Source organism: Varroa jacobsoni, unplaced genomic scaffold, assembly GCF_002532875.2.
Source record: "Varroa jacobsoni isolate VJ856 unplaced genomic scaffold, vjacob_1.0 scaffold_870, whole genome shotgun sequence".
Lineage (NCBI taxonomy): Eukaryota > Metazoa > Arthropoda > Arachnida > Mesostigmata > Varroidae > Varroa > Varroa jacobsoni.
The window spans coordinates 1-22,162 of record NW_019213772.1 but is presented as its reverse complement, the minus strand read 5'-3'; the positions used below and the strand labels follow the sequence as shown (position 1 = coordinate 22,162).

At 40.7% G+C, this 22,162-nt stretch overlaps 1 protein-coding gene across 4 annotated transcripts; it reads right to left on the bottom strand.

Annotated features, from left to right (window-relative positions):
• Positions 1-9,358: 9,358 nt before the first annotated feature.
• Positions 9,359-12,106, bottom strand: LOC111264527 (uncharacterized). Of its 4 annotated transcripts, none has more exons than XM_022840515.2 (4): positions 12,016-12,106; positions 11,266-11,320; positions 10,609-10,737; positions 9,359-9,625 (listed from the first exon to the last, which is right to left on the bottom strand). In XM_022840515.2, exons 2-4 carry the CDS (start codon positions 11,271-11,273, stop codon positions 9,415-9,417), a joined length of 348 nt encoding a protein of 115 aa, XP_022696250.1. In that variant the 5' UTR covers positions 11,274-11,320; positions 12,016-12,106; the 3' UTR covers positions 9,359-9,414. The 4 variants fall into 4 exon arrangements, 3 of the variants coding, with proteins under 3 accessions (XP_022696250.1, XP_022696249.1, XP_086826239.1); XM_022840514.2 differs by having other exon boundaries at positions 11,266-11,323; positions 12,016-12,086; XR_015312720.1 differs by having other exon boundaries at positions 9,359-10,737; positions 11,266-11,323; positions 11,849-12,094.
• Positions 12,107-22,162: the final 10,056 nt, after the last annotated feature.

The following is a 22,162-nucleotide window of genomic DNA, read 5'->3' as shown; positions in this document are numbered from 1 at the left end:
TCTTCTGCGCACGTCAAAATGAAGCGGAACAAATCTGGAAGATAATCGTTTAAGCGATCATCGATGCAATCTTTAGTAAAAAGAAGATCTAGCGTTTGCTTATCTCTCGTCTCTTGTATGTTAAGACAGGCTTGTAGGGTTGGCCAAGCCTCGTCCCCGTCAGCTTCCGCTTTACGATAAGCTATCTTGAGCAGTTCCCGCTTTACGGAGCTGCTTTTAGCCGACGCAAAGATCTCGTTTAGTTTTGCATTATGGTCAGATGTATAAATGAAAAACCAGCGAAGAAACTCCTTCTGCTTAACTACCGAGCTATTATTGGTTAAACCGTCTGTTAGCAGCGGTAGCACGATGGCAGGTGGTGCCTTTGAGCAGTGGTAATTAAAAGCATGGACGGCCATCTTCAGATAGTCGCCTTGCATAAACTTTCCAATTATCTCTAATGCGATCGCAGAGTCACTAATTAATTTGGTGGCGTTGAGCATGGCCTTCTGCACTTCGTAGTAAGCGGGGTCAATTTTGCTAATATCTTGTTCAGGACAATAACCATTGAAGTGCTTTGTCAAGTCACAGGTTGGCAGGCATAGCGCTAAAAAACGAGCAGCTGAAACACGGCGCTCGGGATCGTCCAGTAGGCCCAAGGACATTTGAAGCATTCGTGGGGTTATAGCATCATTAGCGGCCAGCAGCTGACAAATCCGAATCAGGATCGCAAGAGGCGTTCCGCTTAGGATAACATTGATGTCGACACAACTGGCGACATCGTTGGCATGTCGAATTCTGACATATGTAAAATGGGCATCGTGCTCTCCATCGACCCCTTTTTTAACGGAGTCTCCCTCTGTTAAAAAATCCTTGATAAGTTGATATGCTCGACGTACGGTTTTATTACTCTCCCAGTATGCGCGTTTATCATCACCTGATACTAAGTGCTTCAGAAAAGCCAGACTGTTGGGATACTGACGGAAGTCTATCTTTAGTTTCAGGTTATCGACGGCCTCAAAGATTCGCCACATATGTAGAGTTTTAGAATACCCCTCTTTTTGCCTAATCATCAAATATGGCTCTTGAGCTTCTAGAATTGTTTTCAAAACGAGCGTTTGACTGCGCCGATGTAGTCGCTTGAATTCCGCCATAATGCTCTCGGGCCATAACAGTTGGCAAGTAACATGCACTTTTGTAAGAGTTTCAGCCATCTGCTTCACCGTATCTATATCGTCCGGATTAACTTTTTCTAACAGTCGGACCAGCAATCGTAAACAAGATACACTCACTTGTCTCCTCTCTTTGAGCAGAATCATGTCAAAGAGTTTTTTTAATGCAGGCCATATATTTGCCTTAACACGGTTTTTTAGACAATAATATTCCTCAAGAGTTTCAAAAATTGCTTTGTAAATGATCGACTGTTCACTGCGGCATCTTTCGACGACAAAGTTCAGTTGCATCTCGATAGCTTTTCTATCGCATTGTATTACTGCGGAGGTAACTATAAGGCGGTAAAGTATTTCACGTACGCGCACGTTACGTTCTACTGCTAAGAGGTGTTTTAAATCGGGAAACGATAGGTAACATGGAAGCATCGACCTCCAAAAGTACTCTTTGGTTGAGGGTACCGCCGAACACGTTATTCGCGCTAAGGAGTACTCTTTCTTTTGCAGTCGCCAATTTACAATGCGCAGCCGCTCCTCTTCGCTAAGAATGTACAGCATTTCTGGAAACACCTTTGTGGGAACATCCATTATTGGTTTATTGTACGTTTTCCGAAATAGGGCCTCTAGGAATTCTCTTTTGACAGACATCGAAAGGCCAGTCAACCACGACATCAGTATGTGGACACTGGCCTGTTTTTCGGGTCTGAATGCTTGTTTCCTCCATTGCAAGTCATTTTCCGAGTATAAATGTATGTTGTTCCTAACAAAGCATTCTAGGTATAGATCAGTAGGGGCATACCTACGTAGTGCTTTCCTGTGAAGGAAGATTGAGTACTTGACTATGCGATCCCTAGAAGCAGAACTACTTCCTCCGGACCGAAACGCTTTTAGTAACGATCGAGTACGATTGGCACCGAGGCTCTTATTTATAGCGGTTTCTGTGAGTATATTGAATCCTTTCTCAAAATCCTTTAGGAGAATATAATGCAACGAATTGTCGAACGCAACCGGCTTCCTAAATGTGCTGTTCTTCTGTGCAAAAGCCAGTGCCTGCAGTAGCTCAATGCCCGAATCAAACCTCTTTTGAAGAATCTGCAGCATCTGGGCATCCGTGAGCTGAACAATTTTGCTGGTGGACACTTCACGAAGGATGAGGCTATTGCTACAGGCTGCCAGTAACCTATTCGAGTCGCGCAATAAGAACTTTGTTTTCACAAAGTTCCATAGCTGGTCTCCTAATTGGACGTCAGTTACATTCTTTCCGATGCTATTGAACACCTTGAGTCGCGTTGAATGGCTCATTTTAACTAGTTCGTTTGATAAAAACGCTTCGTTGAGTATACTTTCAGTAGTGTACAGCCAGTGGAAACGAGTCGCTACGTGTCTTGAGGTGATGGTGTTTCCACTGCTTAATTCCGCAATAGCGAAGTCCCGATTGCATGAAACGTCTGCGAACTCAAGGGCAAGCCTGACAAGCCTTCTATCGCGTCCTAAACAACTCTGCACGAATGCTACATCAGCTCTTGTAAACGGGCCAGGGCCTTCGGCTGGAAAGCTGCTTCGGATCAGCCGGAACTTCTCTGATTCCCCTCGACCCCCAGATACGAGCGCGACGGCTAGAGCTTCTGCGTCCATATTTAAAAAACCTACAAAAATTGAAGTAGATGTACATTAGCACTCCATAAGTACCCCAACCTTCGATGAATGAGGATCCTCCCAACACATGATGTCATTAAGCCACTATGCCTACTCCGCTATGTTGTTCTGCATGTGACAGTGCCCATTATTTTGAATCTCAATTTCATTACATTGCATCATTCTGTAATAACAAAAATCTATCATATATATTCACTAATTCATCTTTTTTCGTATGTCTGTTTACATCATAAGGTCAGTGCAAAATATGGTCGCTATACTCTATTAAGCTATGCTGACCCAAAAGTAATCTATAAAAACCGAACACCAACATGTGTGGGCATTCTCTAAATTATACGGAATTTTTTTTGTATAAGTCAAAACCCCAATGTCACGAGCAGTTATACTTGCTTTCCTGACTTGACGAAGTGCTTCTCGAAAATTCTAGAGTCAGACTTCGGTCCGTATTGGCTGATACTTAAAGGCCATATTCATCGCCTGATTGATTTCACCCTGTAGCTTAATACGGACAACTGGCTACAAGCATCGTTTTGATCAACGTTACGTCAGCACGCGTGGTTGTTGCCAGAGCGCATTACCTAGCGTACATTAAACGATGTTACCATCGATACGCTTAACGATTACGGAACTTCTGCCCTGGTCTAGTAACGCACAATTCTCCACCAGTCTTAGGTTGTACTGGCAGAAAGCGAAACCCTCTGGCCAATTTGCGCAAACCTCGAACCTAAGCTTTGGTTGATATGACGCTAACTACTTAACTCTTAATTTAACAGAACGTTAACAGTAACAGCTGCCATATCTTTTTCGCTCACAAAGACGATTAAAAAAGTCGAATGTTATACCAATCAAAACGAGGTGACCATTACCTATCTAAACGTTCTATATTGGACATATAGCCCTAATAATGATCTATTGCATCCATACAATAATAGATAAAGCACTGCTAAACCGGCCATTTCAATCATGTAATCCTGCAGGTGATCGCAAAAGAAATTGACTTCCTTATAAATCCGTAACACTTATTATGTAAATAACTCATAATAATATAGAAAGGCCTAACACACACTAGGTGAACTCCCTTAGATAGCAAACAATTTTCAACGATGAAAGTGTACGTAAAACTAGAAATATAGATTCAGAAAATATCGTTAGACCGCCAATCCGCTTCTACTGTATAAGCTTTCCATCCGAGTTAAATTTGGACTAATTTATCAACATTTAGCTGCACAAGTACTACTTATTTAAAATTGGAGGTATGAAGAAGATGTCTGCATGGGACTATAGTAAGAGCGGCACTGCGACATGCAAGCTTCTACGCTACATCACAATCTACCCGATGACGCGAAATGACGTTTCGGATGCTATGTTTTTTGGGCACATTGTAGCCTTTTGAACAAAATTTCTTCACTTAAAATCAATTCTATTGAATTTCCCTTCTTTGTGGTTTGTTGGATATTCTAATTGGCTTTAATAGGACCTTGCCCTCATAAGAGGTGAGAAATGTACAGGCCATCCAGCTCGACACCGATAAACAAAACACTCATAACCATTATGATATTATATATTTTCGAGTCTAAAGTAAATGCAGTACTCACGTATTCTGCTAGTGGCTGTATCGTACGCATATAGTGCAGACGTACTGGTTCCCCGAACTAAATGTCATAGCCTATATGCATGCGGTGAGTTTTAACTGTGAAGCGTTCTATACTGTCCACAGATTAATTTATGGAACGAAATAATGAAAGCAGCAGTTTTTTTGGACGGAATGCACACAAAAAGGCCACTGGGCTGGGTCTAGGTGAGCCTGGCACTTCGTTGATTGTCTGTCAGCCGGCTGAGGATGAATGGTTTGTCTCTCCTTCTCTCCGTTGATGTCGCTGGCATTTTCGCTTTTAAAGACACCCCCTTTGCAGACTGCCTGTTTTAGTCGAGTAGCTGACCAATGCTCGCTCGTTTCCTCTACCATTGACACGTAGCGTCATAATGACGTACGTAGCGTATATTCGAGGGCTGTGCAATAGGGATATTGTTAGACAAACAACTTGATCGCGTCCATGTAACATGATTATCTCAGTTCCGAAGATCAGGGCCTGGGTTATAGCTTTAAAATATTATACGTTACACTAATGGAAGGAAAGGTTCATGATCTTAGTCTAGCTGTTGCATAAAGCCTGTTACCTGCGCGCTTTATTTCAGCACATGTTGGCCATGGCCACATGGCCATATAATTTTAAGCCCGTTTTTAACTTGAGTAAACTTTATAACTACATATATAGGTTTGAAGTTCTCCACGAAACTGCAGGGCCATGAGAATATGTCAGCAAAGTCTTTCACCCTGTCTATATCTTTTCAGTCAATCGACTTCAAAATAAGGAAAAGAAAATCAAACAATGCCAGAGTTTGCATATGTGTACTAAATTGCGTAACCTCAGAAAATTATTCAACATGAAGCCGAAGACCCGCCCTAGCGTGAACCTCAGTTTCGTAGTATTTCTGAATAGCAGTTCCGATCAAATCTTTAACACTAGATGCCCCGTTGCAGCAGCGTTTAACGACAAACTCCACGTGCTCTTTGAGGGCTTTCCCGTCGCGTCAAATGATCGTGCAAAGAATCGTTAGATTATACAGGATCCCATTTCCATTTGGGATCCGCTCAGTAACGGGAAGGTCCTTGAGACCAAGGAACGACTCTGTAAATGGAAGTATCGCTCTCGAAAAAGTTTCGCCACTATCGAAGCCGTAAAAGTTGGCTAAAAAATAATTCTGTTTCTTTGAGCGTTGCTTCAGAATGGTAGGCCAGTCGCCCTTATGGAGAATACCTTGATAGAAATTTCCATCGTAGATTTTTTTATAGTTGTTTTGATAAATGGACTCTAAAAAGCGTCGCTTTTCACACAGGTTAAAACCCAGAACATCACCTGGCGTCTGCTTCAATGATCCTTCGGGTCGAAGTCCTTGTTTCTCTCGACAAAACATCGGAGGTAGAGATATTTAGGAGTACGCTTGCGAACGGTCTTTTGATGTAGTTGTTCCATGTATTTCACAATATGCTCAACACCAACGGGGTTATCAGTAGCGGAAAAGCCCGATTTGCACCACAGTCAGTCTCAACCAGAGTATTGAGTTCTTTTTCGAAATTGTTCAGCAAAAGAAAATGCATCGAGTCTGCGAAGTCAACAGATTGCTTAAGATCATTTACTTTCTTTAAATGAATAACTTGATAAAAACATAGTTCGACTCCTGATTCGAACCGTAGTTTGTAAGCTAAACGGCTTAGCCGCCGATAAGTTCGCTCAGCTAAGAATCAACGACATCATTTTTAATGACAGGGAGAACTTTGAGTCTAATTAGGTGGCTCAGCTCAGTTAACTCGTTTATGGAAATATTTTCATATAGCAGTACGTAGGTAGATGGAAGCGACTCGCCACATATCCGGGCGTAGGTATGCTGACGCTAAAGCTTTTTGGTAGCAAACGCCTTGTTACGAGATGCGTCGACGAACTCCAGGAGAAGCCTGCTCAGCTGTCGATCAGCATTTAGACGCTGTTGTACATAGGTCACTTCAACTACCATTAAGTAACCGTATCCAACGGAAAAGGTTGTTCTGATCAAGCAGAACTTCTTTGAGCAGAGAATCCTCTGATTTTGATTGGCACCCCGATACGAGTGCAATGACTAGGCGTTTGCCGTCCATTGAAAACCAGTTGTAAGGTACTACCTTGGTGTTAATGAATAGTATATGCTTTTCTTTTAAGTTATGTTAAAAATACGCCGGTTTTGGAAAGTAAAACGTGATGACAGAATCTGCCGGTGACCCACGCGCTTGCGTCAGTTTCAGGATCATGCCAACTACCACAATTTCCTAAGTATTGATGCAGACTTCTGTTTGATTCCAAGAAGGGTTTACAGAAGCTGCCTCCGTTCAAACTGCCTGTTACGCTTAAGCAAAAGTACTCTTTTTGAATAGTTCATATTTCTCTTTTACTTTTATTTTCTCGTCGCTATTTCAAAGTCTATTTATCGTCGAACTTTTGCGATGTTTGGTACCCGCTTTCGAGTTTTCGTAGGCAACGAGACAATAATGCATGCAGCAACTTTTATAAGGTTTAATTTTCGGCGAGTTTTCTTCCTATGAGCGAACAGTTCGGTGATATCTTCATCTCTAATTAAATCAAACGAGATATTTACTAGAAATAGAATTTAAGAAACATATCCACAAAACTGCAAGACTTTGACGTCTGAAATATCCTTCACAGTATAGGAACATAACTTACAAACAAGTGAAAACGGGATGTTTAGCAGCTAGAACACCATTGATCGAATAGATATATACCAATGTTGACCGTCACAGTACTTAGCACGTATTAGATACAGCGAATTCTACCTAGATCGTACGTATTTCTAAAACAAGGACTAGTTCCTACTTGTTGTTTAGCTAATAATGGCTCTATTTACTGAATTTATTTACGCATTAAAGTTAAATAAATTCAGTAAAAAATAAACACAGTTAATTTAAGGTAAACGAACCGCATATTAACACGACACGTTTCCAGTCAATTTTTGGAAGTCGTTTTCAGCATTTAGCTAACAGCCATAACCTTTCCAAATATGGCTCGTCTCGCACAGGAAATACACTGGCATTTGGTTCTACTGTGATAGAACAAGCTACTCCAGACCTTTACACTGCACGAATCTTTTATGGAAAAGGCTGACATGATACGCTATGTGAGCGTCTAATTAATTGATTGATTTACTAATTGAGTATTGAATAATTCCCAAGTCACTAACTTATCCGATATGCTCACGACAAAATTCTATGTGCACTTCTATTTCCGTCGCTATTTTTTATTGCTTAGGCCGACATATTTCGACTTTTGTTTAAGACGGAAAGCAGTAGTTTCGTGCCTACATATCATGTACGCTGTATATGAAAGCAGGAAGACCTCGCGCTTATAGAATGCACTCGGTTCGACCTAAGCCATATATGTACAATGTAAAAAATCGTACATAACATCCATAGACTTGTAAGTCCATACAATAGAGTGTCATTTAGACGGCATTGTACACGATTTTGAAGTTTTTCAATAGGACACTTCAAACTGTACTGTTACTTGTGTCCTTGCTCGTACGGTTGTCTTCTGGTACTGCTACTATCGCTGTTGCTTCCTAAGTTTTCCGATTCTTAACTTGTGTCTACATAAAAGAACGAGGAGCCCTTCGTCGTGTGCACCTTGTTAATCAACGAAGCCCACATATCGAATACATCAGCTGAGTGGTACCAACCATTCGCTGTTAAACACGACCTGCTCGGTAAATGTCAACGCAAACCGGTGTAAACACGGTCTAGGGCTGTTTTGCCAATGGCAGCGACAACAACAGTGACCTTCACTGCCTGTTAATGTCAGTGGACGTTTCTCATTCTAGTTAAACTCGCCGTCAAGGGCAAGCTCAGCAAAAGTTGGTAGGCCTGCGGCCTGGACAACCAAAACCATAATAAACCGGTACCACCACTATGGCCCCACTATATGTGGACGCATCCAATACGTCTCTGCGGTGAATTCATATATTTGTCGACTACTAGAGGATGAGAAGTAGAGTTGAATTGTGTTTCATATAGGATACACACAGAGTCGCAGCATCTTGCGGCAGCAGATTTTTTCGACGAAATCCGCCAAACCAATAAATAGCCGTACTGATTTAGTATGAGTAGATGGGGTCCGTCACACAGATCAATTTCTGCTGCTGAGCTGTTAGATCCGACGGTAAAAACTGCGGTGACTGAAGGTACCGTGAGATCAATGTGAGCGCCACACACATCCGTTAACACTGACGCCGTAGCATCGCGAAGCCTTGTTATTATCAGTATTCTATTTTTATTATTATTTTTATTTACTATTAGGATATTAAGAATATTAGGTTTCTACCTAGCTAACTCGAAAATCATGTCATTTACTACATCGCTGGCTCCGTCGTTAAATACTGTAAACTATCGTAAATTGAAGCTTTATATTTCTGTAAGAGTAACATAGTATTGGGGGTTAGTGGGGGATATCATTATTGGAGTATCGATCCTATAAAACCTAACATAGGTAAGAACAGACCCGTATGAAGAGGAAATTTGGTAAAGTTCAATAACGAATCCCTGGGTGTCGTGCGAATGAATATTCGTTTACCACCCACCTAGACGTCTGATCAGATGAAATAGCTTGGCAGGTATAAGGATAACAAATCAATGCGGTGCATCAATTGCTAACTAGAATGTTTAATTATTCCGAAGTATATCTGACTTCTGGGCAGGTACTTGTTAGGAGTATTGTAATAGATCCCATGGATTCAACGTAGTCAGCGTCTTTTCTTCTAAGTGGAGGATTCAATATGACAGGGCGGCTTCTAGGTCACGTAATAACCTAAATACAGGTAAAGGCAAATTCCATGCTAGATTCCATTTAGTAACGTTAGTTAACTTCGTTTCAATGGAAGAAAACGGCGGGCTTCCTTTTTATTTACTAATATAGCATAAAAAGTCATAAAATTCAAAGGACTGCGTCTCAACATTTGATCGATGTAAAGGAACTAATTCCTAATATTTTTTTATTCTTCCATGAAGTGATCAATGACCCATTTGTATCCAGTAAGCGTTTTTAATTGTACTTAAGGCCAAGTTGACGATAACTGCTTTTGATTGTTGACCATTCTCTATCGATAACATATTTGTTATCAGTATTTCATAATGTAAATTTAATTTCTTTCGGTTCTCCCGCTTCGTAAGTTTTACTTCGAACAGCATCTGATTGCGTGTATACCCCAACATTATGCGGCGGCTACAAGAAACATAACAAATGATAATCCGGGGAATTAGAAAATCGATCATCTTGATAATCAAGGTTAAGCCAAGGAGTCGATGAACGATCATTTCTGAAACTTCCTTTTCCCACTGTAGATATACGGGCCGTATGGAACGAGTAAGGAAAGTTTTTGAATGAGACATCGAAAGGTACTTCGAATTAAATTGAGATATTTCCATACCATCCTTAGGCTTAGCTAGTTCTGAAAACGATGTACTAAAATAACGCTGATACTGCTCATTATTCTTACATTTCGTATGGGCAAAATTAAGCGATTTTAAAACTGGATCTTCCAATGTAGGTACATGCCGACGAGCTCGATTATAAAGTGCTATATACTTATTAGTTGAATCATTCCCTCCAGTTCATACTTGGCTCTACAAACATAATATCTATCGTTTGATAATACAGTCTTTAAAAAAATCTTTTGATTAAAATATGTTGTTATTGTGACAAATTTAATATTAACGCTCGCTTGACAATGTTCGCCTTCTGTCCGTTCTATCCCGTTTGCCCCTTATACCTTCTACGAATCACCATGTATGGGTAGTATGAGTTCTCTTTTTGACACTTATTACTATAACGTTTCCTATACTGACGAGTTAATTCAAACAAAGCTTTTCGGGTTCCTTTCAAAGCAGTCTCAATAATTTCATAAGCTCTTCGACGTTAAGACGATGCTGTACATCTGATTCCCCTTCTTCTGTAACAACCCCGATGTCCATCGCATTTTCTGATGATATATGGTCGTTGTGTATATATTAGTGAAACTGCAGCAGCAGCTCCAACAGCACCAACAAGACCTCTAATTATGTGCCCAATCGCTCCATCTTTTTTAGATATAAGCTTTGTACTCTTCTCCTTGAAGGAGAAAATATTTCCAATATCCTCGTACTCTCATATACCACGGCCGCTGTCTCCACTTATGACGCTGATAACGCAGTTTTACTCGCTCTAACCGTTTCGATTTTCCTTCCTCCTCAAGTGCCTCCTTCTTGGCCAATTGAGGATCCTTGATCATCAATCTGTGATAACGCATGATATAAAGCATTCGGTAACGTATATCACTCCAACCAAACTGGTCCATCCTGAAAGGGAGAAGATAAAATTTACTATAAGTGCAAAAAAGTCGAGCCGGGTAATAGTGTTCTGGTCCGACATGGCCGGCTACACCCGCTAGATATGGACCGTCAACAATTACGTAGATGCAGACGCCGAATTACTGCGTGTAAACGTTATCAAATTTCGCTACGTCATTTGAGGCTTCGAAACGGCAGCCACCATTGGAACATAATACTTGCACGGATATTGTGCTCTCAAATCCCCTGCTACCTATCGAACGTTACCTATCCGCTACTGCCCAAATCCAATCCTATTACGGATTAAAAGAACAAAATCGTACTCACTGTGCAAAATTAGACAGTTTTAAAGAACACTGTTTACTTTCTAATCACGATGACTTACAAATGTTGTTGCCACTTTGCTCACAACATCTTATTGGTACTATAGACAGCACTCTGTTGCGTTCGTCAAATATGCTAAAGGCATCCGAGACCTAACCTAAAGCTTATGCATCCACTATGTCTTATTCTATGTCTACTATCCATCGAACTAACCTTGTCATAGCCTGGGGCGATCCTGGCACCGGAAAAAGTCTCGATTGCAAACAAGCTGCTGAAAATTTAGTCGGTGAAAATGAAATTTTTTACAAACTTTTTTAAAAACTCCGGTGAATGGTGGGACGGATACGCCCACATTATCTTAGTGTATATATTATATTAGCCGTCACTGATGATTTTTACCGATGGCTGAAATATGACGAACTCCTGAAAATTGCAGATCACTACCTTTACAAAGTACTAATAAAAGGTAGCCACTGCGATTTTGTCGCCGACTGAATTTTCATTGCAAGTAACAGTCACCCAAAAGATTGGTACCACTTCAAAGGCTATAATTGTAATGTTCTGAAAAGGCGCATCGACATCCTGATACACTTTACATCTAAAGTATGTAAAGTCTAAGTCTAGGTAGGGTCTAGATGGGCAATATACATACATGAGTCCTTATGTTCCCACAAATAAATGGAAAAAACAACAGGTACCAATTGTATAATTAGGCTTTCCACGGCCGCATTAAGTTCTTAGTTTTTTAATAGAAGATCTCTTGTTTTCTTTGGTGTGGTCTTCAAATAAACATCACCTGCTGATAGCAAACATGACGAACGCAGACTTCGCCCCGCGCCTGTTTTTCTATTAAACACATTTTATTTTACCTGTAGATAATATATGTAACGTTAACTAACGGTCTTCGACAATATAACTCAAACGTGTTTTTTTTTTATGCAGTATGTGTTGAGGAGCACGCACAATATTCATAGAAATATAAACTTGACGATATATCAGAGCAGTGACGCTGCTTACTGCCTTCGTCTTTTTAACCCCACAATGCGACGCTGTTTTCGAACCTGCAAAATGAGAAAAAGCAAATTATTGCCATCAAATCACTATTAAGCCAATGAACGTTAGACGGAAAACCAACCTTTCTCTCAAAGAGGAAAAATTTTCGACAACTCGGCTCCAGGTTGCTCTTACCAGGGCGCGACTACGCCGACCTAAGAAACCCGTTCAACCCGTCCACGTTAAGTAGTCGATTTGGGTTGGACAAAAAACCCGTTACCCAGACCTTTTAATGGATAAGTCTCGTTACCGTATTCCATCAAAGGAAACAGAACCAGTTCTTCAAAAGTTCTCCAGTCATTGCGAATGAGTAATCGCAGAGTGATTACCATTAGATTATTTTCATTTTACCGCACTTTTTTAAAACATTTTAGAGGTAGGGTCTCTAAAGAATATTCTGTCTTTCGTTTTTTTATTATAATATAGTCTCTTTTGGTGTTTAAAGATAAAAGTTTAGCAAATTTCAAATGGTAAAACGGATATTTTATAATCAGGTTAAGTGAGATAACGTTCTAAACTTACCCCTGCGGGTATTTGAGTTGAAAACATTTTTACAGTTACAAAGACATATATATATATCGTACCTTGCCTGCCACATCTTGGCCAAACTACTTCTAAAATGTCAACAGAGTTTGTACTCACATTCCCACATACATCAGGTTCTGCATGCGGCTTTACTAACACTTATCTATAGTTGGCTGTACTCTGACTGAGATTAAATATCAGCTAGTTCAAATTCTATAAGACACCCATGCGAGATGCACTTAAGGAAATATCTAAAGAGCTCTTTCTTTTTCTACTACTATGGCAAATATCCAGACAAAAATGATTAATTTTTGTTGTCAAGCCGTTCTATGCTATGTTTAGTACTTTAGTATTTGACTTGCCTCATTCTTAGCCCCCACTCGTTGCCTGTAAAAGACAGTGATTATTTGATATTCTAATTGATTCATGTAGCCGAGAGATGTTGTGTTTTTGATCCTTCGTCTTGTCCAAGTCTTATCCCGTTTCGGAATAACTGACTCAATCCACTAAGGTCAGCCCTTACCAGCAGCTGGTATTAGCCAACCCCGGCTCGTGCCTTGTGCCGCTGGTACTCACACACATACACACGCGCATTGAAAGCTGATTTTTAAGAAAAATCACAACTTCATTCTTTGGCAGCCTGTACAAAGGGAAACATGTTTTCTTCAATATAAAACGCCATGATATATTTTTACTGTGTTGTTGGGCGGAGTGTCTGGTGGAAAAACACATTTCTAGACAACTATCTAATCGAATTCCGTCCTACGCACTTGCTCCTGTTTACTAAATGGAGAAAGCTTTAACTTACTTTAAGGGCACAAACCTTGCACTATGAACTTCATACTCTCGTCAACAAATTCATCGTGTCGTCTTTGACAAAGCGAAAGCCCTCTCTTGCGATGTGTAGCTGAATAAAAAACATCTTTAACTTTTATTTGACCATCATTTTTCGGGTCATCTTATGCGTTTAGTGCGCCGCAGAATGAAGCTTATCAGACTCGTTGGAAATGTGCCGTATAGTTCGACTTTTGTGAAATTTCTTTCATTGAGTTTGTTCCGGTCAACAACATCTTTTTCCAATTCTTTACGTCATCTACAATTAGGAAAAGTACCTGGGGCACACCAACTGATATTAAGCCCCTTCGTAAGCTTCGTAATTTTCTAGTTCTACTGTTAAAATTCATCACATGCACCGCAGAGCGTAACTTCAGTAAGTTTTAAATGAAAAGGCGAGCATTTCCTAGGTTCCCACTAGATGACATAGCGCATGGTCGTGGTTCTGCCTTGTACAGATAAGTAAATTGTTGATTTTTTTATGGCCATGAGATCGTCTAGTTTTATGTTACGTTTCATGCATGGAATAAAGTTATACGCAAATGGTCTAGCTTTTCTTGCTGGAACCTTGGGATTACATGTACCTCATCAAATATGGAAAAATATATTGTACACGTATTTTGATTGCTAAAAATTAAATATGCAACGTACTAAATGAAGAAAGACTACTGAAATAAACGAACGCCATCATAATCGTGAGGTATGCAGTTATGCAATAAATCTTCCTAGTTGTTTCATGACGTTCAGAAATTTTCGTGACGTCAACTGTGATTATCTATATGTGCCTTGAGAAATACAAAAATTTTATAGACCGCGCTTGTCCGAAAGATATACTATGAAGGCTTTTATAGAAAAATGGCTATTTTCTTTTTACAGCCAAATATAAGCATGTGGGGATAAATTTATTATTATTATAGTACAGAAGCTCGATCAGCTGAAGTAAACACAAGAAAAATAAAACTTATAAGCAGGGTCTGGATTGTTATTATCTATCAGATGCTGACCGTGCAGTGTGTTATCATACAATTATATTTATTGTGAAATGAAGGGAGAGACTGCCGGTTCAAGCCTTGCACGCGACAGGCACAATCCTACTTTACATTCTGTAATTCTAATCTAATGTACCGTTTTGTATCATTATCCGATAGCTACATTCAGTTTTTATTGCTCAAATGAACAGCCCAGTGAATCTGTAGCTTACTGACAGGCGTCAGGCGTTTACCATGTTAACACAGAGAACAAGATGTTTTTGGATCCTCAAACTATTTATTTGAAATTAGGCCGACTGTCACTGTCTATATCGGAAGTGAAAACAGTGGATAACAATAAAGAAGGACAACAGTTCTGGTACCGTCATACGGCTTATGGCGTTCGAGTTCATCATACCTATCAGGAACTTCCGCATTTTTAACGACACGTGGTTCACCATTCGCTCTACAATTGTTTAACAAAGAACTTCACATCAAATTAAAATTGTTAAGAAGCAGCGTAATCACCGCAGACACCTCGGCCTACCGATGCGCTTGAGTTTAACATCAGACGCAGCCTTTGCGGTTTCACAGTCTGCGACAGATACAAAATGCTTCGTAGTAAGCATTCATTATTAGGGAAATAAAGAGAACTTGTAGGACCACTTGCCATGTAACATTTTCAACAGAAGAAGAACACATGCGCCTGTATATTTAGGAAATCATTGTTGAATCCCTAAGGTGCACAAACAGGAAACGTAGCGTCCCGCGCGGCACACACAAATCTCAACTACAACCAATAGCCAATCACCTCTCCAGGCGAAAAACGACGCCACTGTCAATACCGTATTAACAGCCAAATATGTATTACCTCTGAGGTACTTCGATTACGGACACCGACGAAGTACGATCCGAAACCACGATCATAGTAATTAGTGGCTATCGTCAGTGGCCTCCCATTGCTAGATCTACATAAATTTTAAGCTTTGAAAAACAAGACCTGATACACACATTTAGGCTCAACCATAGCACGTAGATAAGCTCAAACATGCCGTATTGTCAAGGCATCATCGGACGTGTCGGAGGGTTTTCCAGTGATATGAATAGAGGCCTGCATTGGTGTTCCAATGCTAAAACTGATTCACGCAGCGAGAGGGATCATCAGGATGGTCAAAGGACACGGCTGTTAGCCGCTCAGGAAAATGGCATTGTCAAATGGTAAGTTGAAACGATGCAAATAGAAACCGGGTGGTAATTAGGGTGGAGTAGAAATAAACCTATAGCTCATTGTAAAGGGCAAGGAAAACTGATGCTTATTATTATGTACCCTTTATATCCTGTGCTATTTAAGAGAGCACGTACTCTTTAAGCATCAAAATCAATGCATCTAAAATAAAAAAAAGCAATATCTTGCTTTTAATCTCAGTATCATAGCATTCAGTCTAAGGGTTCATATTTTACATTAGCTCACATTTAACACATTAGCGTACATACCGCCATAGTAATACAGGTTGATTTTTTTTTCTGAACTCTCCCGTTTTGTCTGCAGTAGCATTAGCGCTAGATTCGGATATGACAAATCGCGTTGTCAGTACAAAACAGCGATGTTACATTTATATAATGTAAGCTTTATATAAGCTTCAAAGGTGACCTGAACAACAGATCCTTCACTCCTGCGGTATTTCCGCTCCGGCCCCTTAGGCAATTGCATAGAGAAAGGCTCGCTCGCAATTTTAATTCTTGAGCCCACAAAAAGCCTGTATATTTGTCCTACGTATATAACATTGCTTAGATAGATTGCTTAGAAAACCTACGCTGGAACGACTTGGTACGGTATAGTACAACGACATTTTTAATGCTCCCATTTCTAGCGAGTATAGACTAGACACGGCTGCAATCTGCTGAGTGCTTAATGCGTTTTCCCGCATTTTGGAGAGGTCATGTATGAGGTAGCTAGAAGCACAGATGCCGAACATTATCGAGAACATCCTCATAGATTCGTTCATCATGCAGCTCTCGCCAGAAGCTTCTCTTGAGACCAAGTCACGGCCGCTTCCGCGAGTTCTAGACCTTAAAAAGTTTGCGGCGATTGGACACTGGGGCGGTTTTACGCTTTAAAGCAATTAGGGCTAGCCTGACGCCAAAGACCGGCCAACCAACGCATATCGCGTTGCTGCGTCATTTCGATATTTGTCAGCTACGAAATAGAACGGATTCGAACTGAGTATAGATGTAGCACTAAACTGCAACCAAGATAACAGCGTTAGGACTTCGTGTTGGAACATTTGTGAACAAAACTTTAAAAAAAAAAGTTGGAATCATACAGGTGAGGAAGTTCATATATTTAAACAAAGTGATCATTTCTGTATTAAGGAGTCGCACGTAGGAAAAGCTCTAAATAATCGAGTCCGGGATGTTCCTGCTTATACTCGGTGATCTTTGAAAGTAAATGTTGCCTATATATATATATATATATATATATATATATATATATATAATAAAGCGAGGTTGTAAGAAACGTTCTGAAACCAACGGTTTAAATTATAAACGAATAAGTGTCGATTTTTTGTCATACTATGTAAATGTTTGTTTTATCGTGGTTACGTTCGCTTATCTTGGGCTCAGTTACTCCCGCGGTGCTGACGTCAACATCACGCCGAAAAAAAGCTTCGACCTCGAAATGATACGGTGATACCTTGGTTCTCATCGATTCACTGCGTAATTTTTTTATTATAAGAAAACATATATCAGAATTAGTAAGAACTAATGTATCATCGTTCGGAACATAGTACATTCGTGATAACTACACACAGACCACGTCATTTTAATCAGACGAGGTTTTCGCAAATCATTAAACATACGCTTCTTGTGTGCAACTTCGTCATTAATACATATTTTTTACACGAATTCAACCGAAATTAGTATTATTACTACAGAGAATCATGAAGGATGCAGCGGAAGGGTTTATTTAATATATAGGAAGTGTATATATACATGCAAAAATTTGGGAAGAAAAAGCAGGAGGATTTACTATCGGACCCCTCGTGGTGATGTGGCGCCTTCATGTCGGTGAAGCATTATCGTATATTCGAACAAAATCTGTGTTTATTGAAACTACTGGGTAGAACTAGGTACAGAAGATTCGGTGAGAAGTTTCACAAGATTTAACGTGTTGTAACTTTTTGAATGTGCGTGTGCATTTGTTTCCAGAAAACTGAATGATGCAAACGTACAGCGAAGCCTAAGTGTCGTACGTGCATCTTGTATGCAGGCCAATCGGCCTATTTTGGGCCGATTAATTCGCGCCTACGATAGCCACTATCAGAATCTATTTGAAAAGGCTCACACAAATGAGGATGACATGTAGGCACAACAGCCCGATGATTTCGTGTATTGAAAAACAAGTTTTGTGCACCGGGCTGGTGATTGCATAACCGGCAATTGAGCTGGACTGTTAGTAAATCTTTTCGTGTGCGCTTGTAGCATTCATCTAGCATGTAGGATTAACCGAGCTTGATTGGAGTTAATAATTTTTGTTAAGTTTGTTAGCAAGTCTCGCTCTGCTTTTTGTCGTATACATTTTTGTGTTTTCGATGTTCTGCCGCGTTGTCACTTTTTAGGTGTGGACTCAACCAAGGCAAGCTGAATATCTCTACAGATACGCCACTGTTACTTTCGATGTTACGCTACGTTACAGCACCAAAAAGCTACTAATTTCACCAATTTATTGTTATCATTGGTAATTACAATAATAACTGTAGACGCTAGCGGGGCAGCTGAAGGGGATAGTGCATGTCCTGGCACACTTATCGGGATTTCAAGATGCTTCAACTAGGCTTATAGCACCTGGAGCGGTCTACTGCTCGAAAAAATTTTCAGCCGAAGCAACGTCATCGTCCGCAAATCCGTTATCGAAAACGCTCCCTTCGTCTTTGACAGAGTTTCTCGCAACAGGATCTGCTGCTAGTGACGTCATCTCAATTAATCCGTTGCTGTCGAACGTGACTTCGCCATTTTCAGCGCCTACCGTTGGATGAGTCCGGTCCGTTTGGTTTGGCAGTATCGAACTCATTTGGCATAACGAGTCCGCAATTTAAGCCTTCCGGGTTTCTTAGCAATTCTGGAGTCTTATCATAGTTCGAATAACGGCACATTCGTGCAGCGCCATCTGGATTCAGTAGGAGCGACCGATCTGAGCACGGGTGGGAGTAACAGCAATAGTCAATCCAGTACTCGGTCATCCTTTGTGTTAGCATCAACCAACAAATCCTTGCCAATGCTCCCGGTAGAACCCGTCCCTCTCGGCACCAGCTCTGTGCCGGCAGGTGTCGGGGTCGTCGACTGCCTCGAGCACTGCTAACGCTGGAAGCGTTTCAGTGAGTCTTTCGTGCATCAAGACGGGATTACCTTCGGCGACATCTCGCCATTTACAAGGATATGCCGCTTCCTGAAGGTGCAGCTGCACTTGCCGGAAACGCTATGCGTGGCGCTAGTGAAGAGGCTAACCGGCAATAGGACGAAGGCTGCCGCGAACGCTGTCGCTACCTCAACAAGAGCAGCAGAAAGTATTGCCCATTGTATTATCTGATGATTACTGAATACGAGTAAAAGTGGCAATGTGAGACCGATCATACGTAGGCTTTGGCGGTAACGAACCACGGCGCATATGATCACAGATCTGAGGAACAAAGTGATGTCATGTATTGCGAAGTGATACATTTTCAGAGCAATTTTCAATACAACAAAACTGGCCGAAGGCTGTATGTCGAGTTGAGACAACGCTACTTGTCGTCTAAAAGGTATCTCTTCTGATCTCTTACGACAACGTATTCCCATCGATGTACCAAATGCTTCTGCAAAGGCCGCAAAGATTTGCGTAAATGTAAATGGAGGTCGTCTGCCACACATAGAATAATTGTTCTTTTAATTTACCGTTTCCAAGTGTTTAGCCCTTCCATTGAAAGTGCTTAGTATGCTTCCCCTAGTTATTTGTCTGTGTTGACTTGGCGACTATACTTTAACGTATTTGATAGATAATAAAAGCATTTTGTTCATTTTGGTGTTTTCTGGTTGCTATTATTTTAATTTATTCATGTTTTTATTAAAAAAAAAAAAATCCTATGATATAATCGTATACTTGTTTATTACTTTTTTGCCAGATTTTGTGTCGGCCTATTATTTTCAATACACTTGCATATGAACGCAGATGTCAAGCCTTCCAAATTGACGAGGCACTTGATCCCACAGAGAGCGGCAGTTGCAATATTCAACCCCTCTACGAGCACAAGCACGGACCTTACCAGTGCTATGAATGCCTCCGAGACCTTGTACATAGGTGCGATGGGTGCCCCCGGCTTGTTCAACGATGGTTACGACCTAAGCAAACGCGGAAGGCAACAATAACTGCCTCGTATGCGAGCTGTGCTGTTTCAGGAGCTCGAGAACGAATAAACTGAAGCATCACGTGCAAAATACTTCCAGAAGTGCGCAGGAAGCACCCCAGGGGCAGCGGCACCGATCGATAGAAGCGCCGTATCGGTGGGCGGCGTGCAGGACTAGCTCGAACTTTCTGGCCCTAGCCGGAATTAGCAACCCCACAGGTCTCAGCGGGCTTCTTGTTGGCGTCAACAACAAGAATATCCCATGCCGAGAAGGCAACAATAATAATAATGCTATACCGATTTTACCTATTGATTAAAAGAGGAATAGTACAGAATGCCTGCTTGTAGTGCACTCGTTAGTGCACAATAGTTAAGCACCACTATGACAAAAGAAGATGCTACAGGCGTTACGGTAGCAACGGGTGTATAGGCTATAAAGGAGCCCTTCATATGCGACTTTGTGCCACAAGTACTCTATGCACGCATAAAGCAAACTCCTTGCCGATTTGTTCAGGAGTCCGCAGCCTTTTGAATATGAGACTCGATTAAGCGATACTATTTCAACGAACTTACGAGATCATTCAAATGATGTAAGATGTACCATTCACTATTGGATAGTATTAGTCTAGTTCATGCTTCCATAATACATTGCATAGTTACAGGAACTTGCCGCAATTCGATGGAAATGGATGTTCGAAAGCTGTTAGTGATCACGTTATACTGCTATAGTATACAATATATATAAATATATAATTGACGACGCTACCCCTACGTACTGAAATCATAATCAAGAACTGATTGGTATCGCGTCTCTGTAAGATATGTGTATTCAGTGAATCCATAGCGAGTCATTGCACCGAAGGAGTCGTTCGTGAAACAAAAGCCGGCCAGCACGCTAAGTGAAGGGCTACCAAACGGCAGTTTCCCTAGGACAACTTTCTTGTCACTTGTTACTAAATGAAACTACGTGCTAAGCCTGGTTAGTGTTTGTGCTAACTGTCTATTGCTACATGTTTGCGAGCATGTATATTATGATATGATCCAGCGGCGAATATATTTAGGTTCATACAGGACCTCCTGCTGCACTGAAGTTTTGTTTTGTACTAGCATACAGAAATAAGCTTATCTGCTTCAGAGTATTTTTCGGTTGATTGTTTCTTCATATCTTTTAAGCTTTAGTACGGTTCAAATGCGCTTAGAAAAGAAACTAAAATGGGCTGAAGACATTTTAACCCTCGACGTAGGTACAGCAACATCAAAAGTCGGCACAATGATCTTAACCACTCAGCGCAGCGACAAGAAGATGCATGGCTGGCTAGGTTGTTGGAATTGACCCTTTCACCTAACGTATAACTTCCTTAGCACAGTAGGTAACATGCCTCATAAACATCCTGACAGGCCGTGTGGCCTCGGCAAATGATGCAAGAGCTTGAAAAACTAAGATTTATGAGGAGGTGACATTTGCACAACAACTTTACTATACCAAGTGATTTATTGTATACAACATTTCTATGACTATATGTGGACATAGAACCCGTCAGCGTTACTTAGGGTACGCTTACTATACATACAGCATCAAAAAGTAAAAACTACTAAAGCTTGAGGACCTGACTGCGCCTCAGCTTGGTAAGCCGTAGTAGTAGTAGTAGTAGCGATAATGTATTTATACATGTATCGGCATGTACATGCATTGTCAATAAAAGGCTAACAGCACAATCGCATCGTGACCGGATATCTAATTTTTATTGTAATAATTTAATATACTTCATAAAAACACGCTTATGAGAAAACGGATGAAGATTCTGGGCATATGTGTAGTGTAGATAATGATATGTAGGCGGTAAGTAAAGAAGATGATTTTCAAAAGCTTCACCGCTATTCTTAGGGAATAAAGCGTTCAACAACCGGCCGGTTTATATATATACATATAAAATGGCGGTAATTGTTGGACAATCTTGAATATTAACGATACAGGTACCCGTAACAAGCAGATGGGGAGCCGCGGGTTCCTATTGAATTCGTATGGACACTACGTTAACGAGTAACATCTGGATGTCAAAATCGACAAGGCGAAACGATTAAATGTATGTCTACTGAATGAGTGCCTTTTTGGCTTTTTCCAAGGCGTTAGCAAGACAGTGCAGACTGACGCTAAACGAATATTTTGTGTCAGCAAACGGTTGTCTGTATAGATTTCTTTCTGGGTTTTCGAATCACTGCCGGTCGTGAACCGTCAAGTTGATATATAGTTAATCCTTAGCTGTAATGTATGTTACAATAAAGAAATGTAGTGAAGATTTCCATCACTTCAACGTACGTTATTAGCCTGCCTGCATTAAATTTATATAT

Coding starts and splice junctions, on each gene's coding strand:
- LOC111264527 (XM_022840515.2), bottom strand. Junction 9,626..10,608: donor GAGGAAGGAAAATCGAAACG/GTTAGAGCGAGT, acceptor TGTTTCTTGTAG/CCGCCGCATAATGTTGGGGT.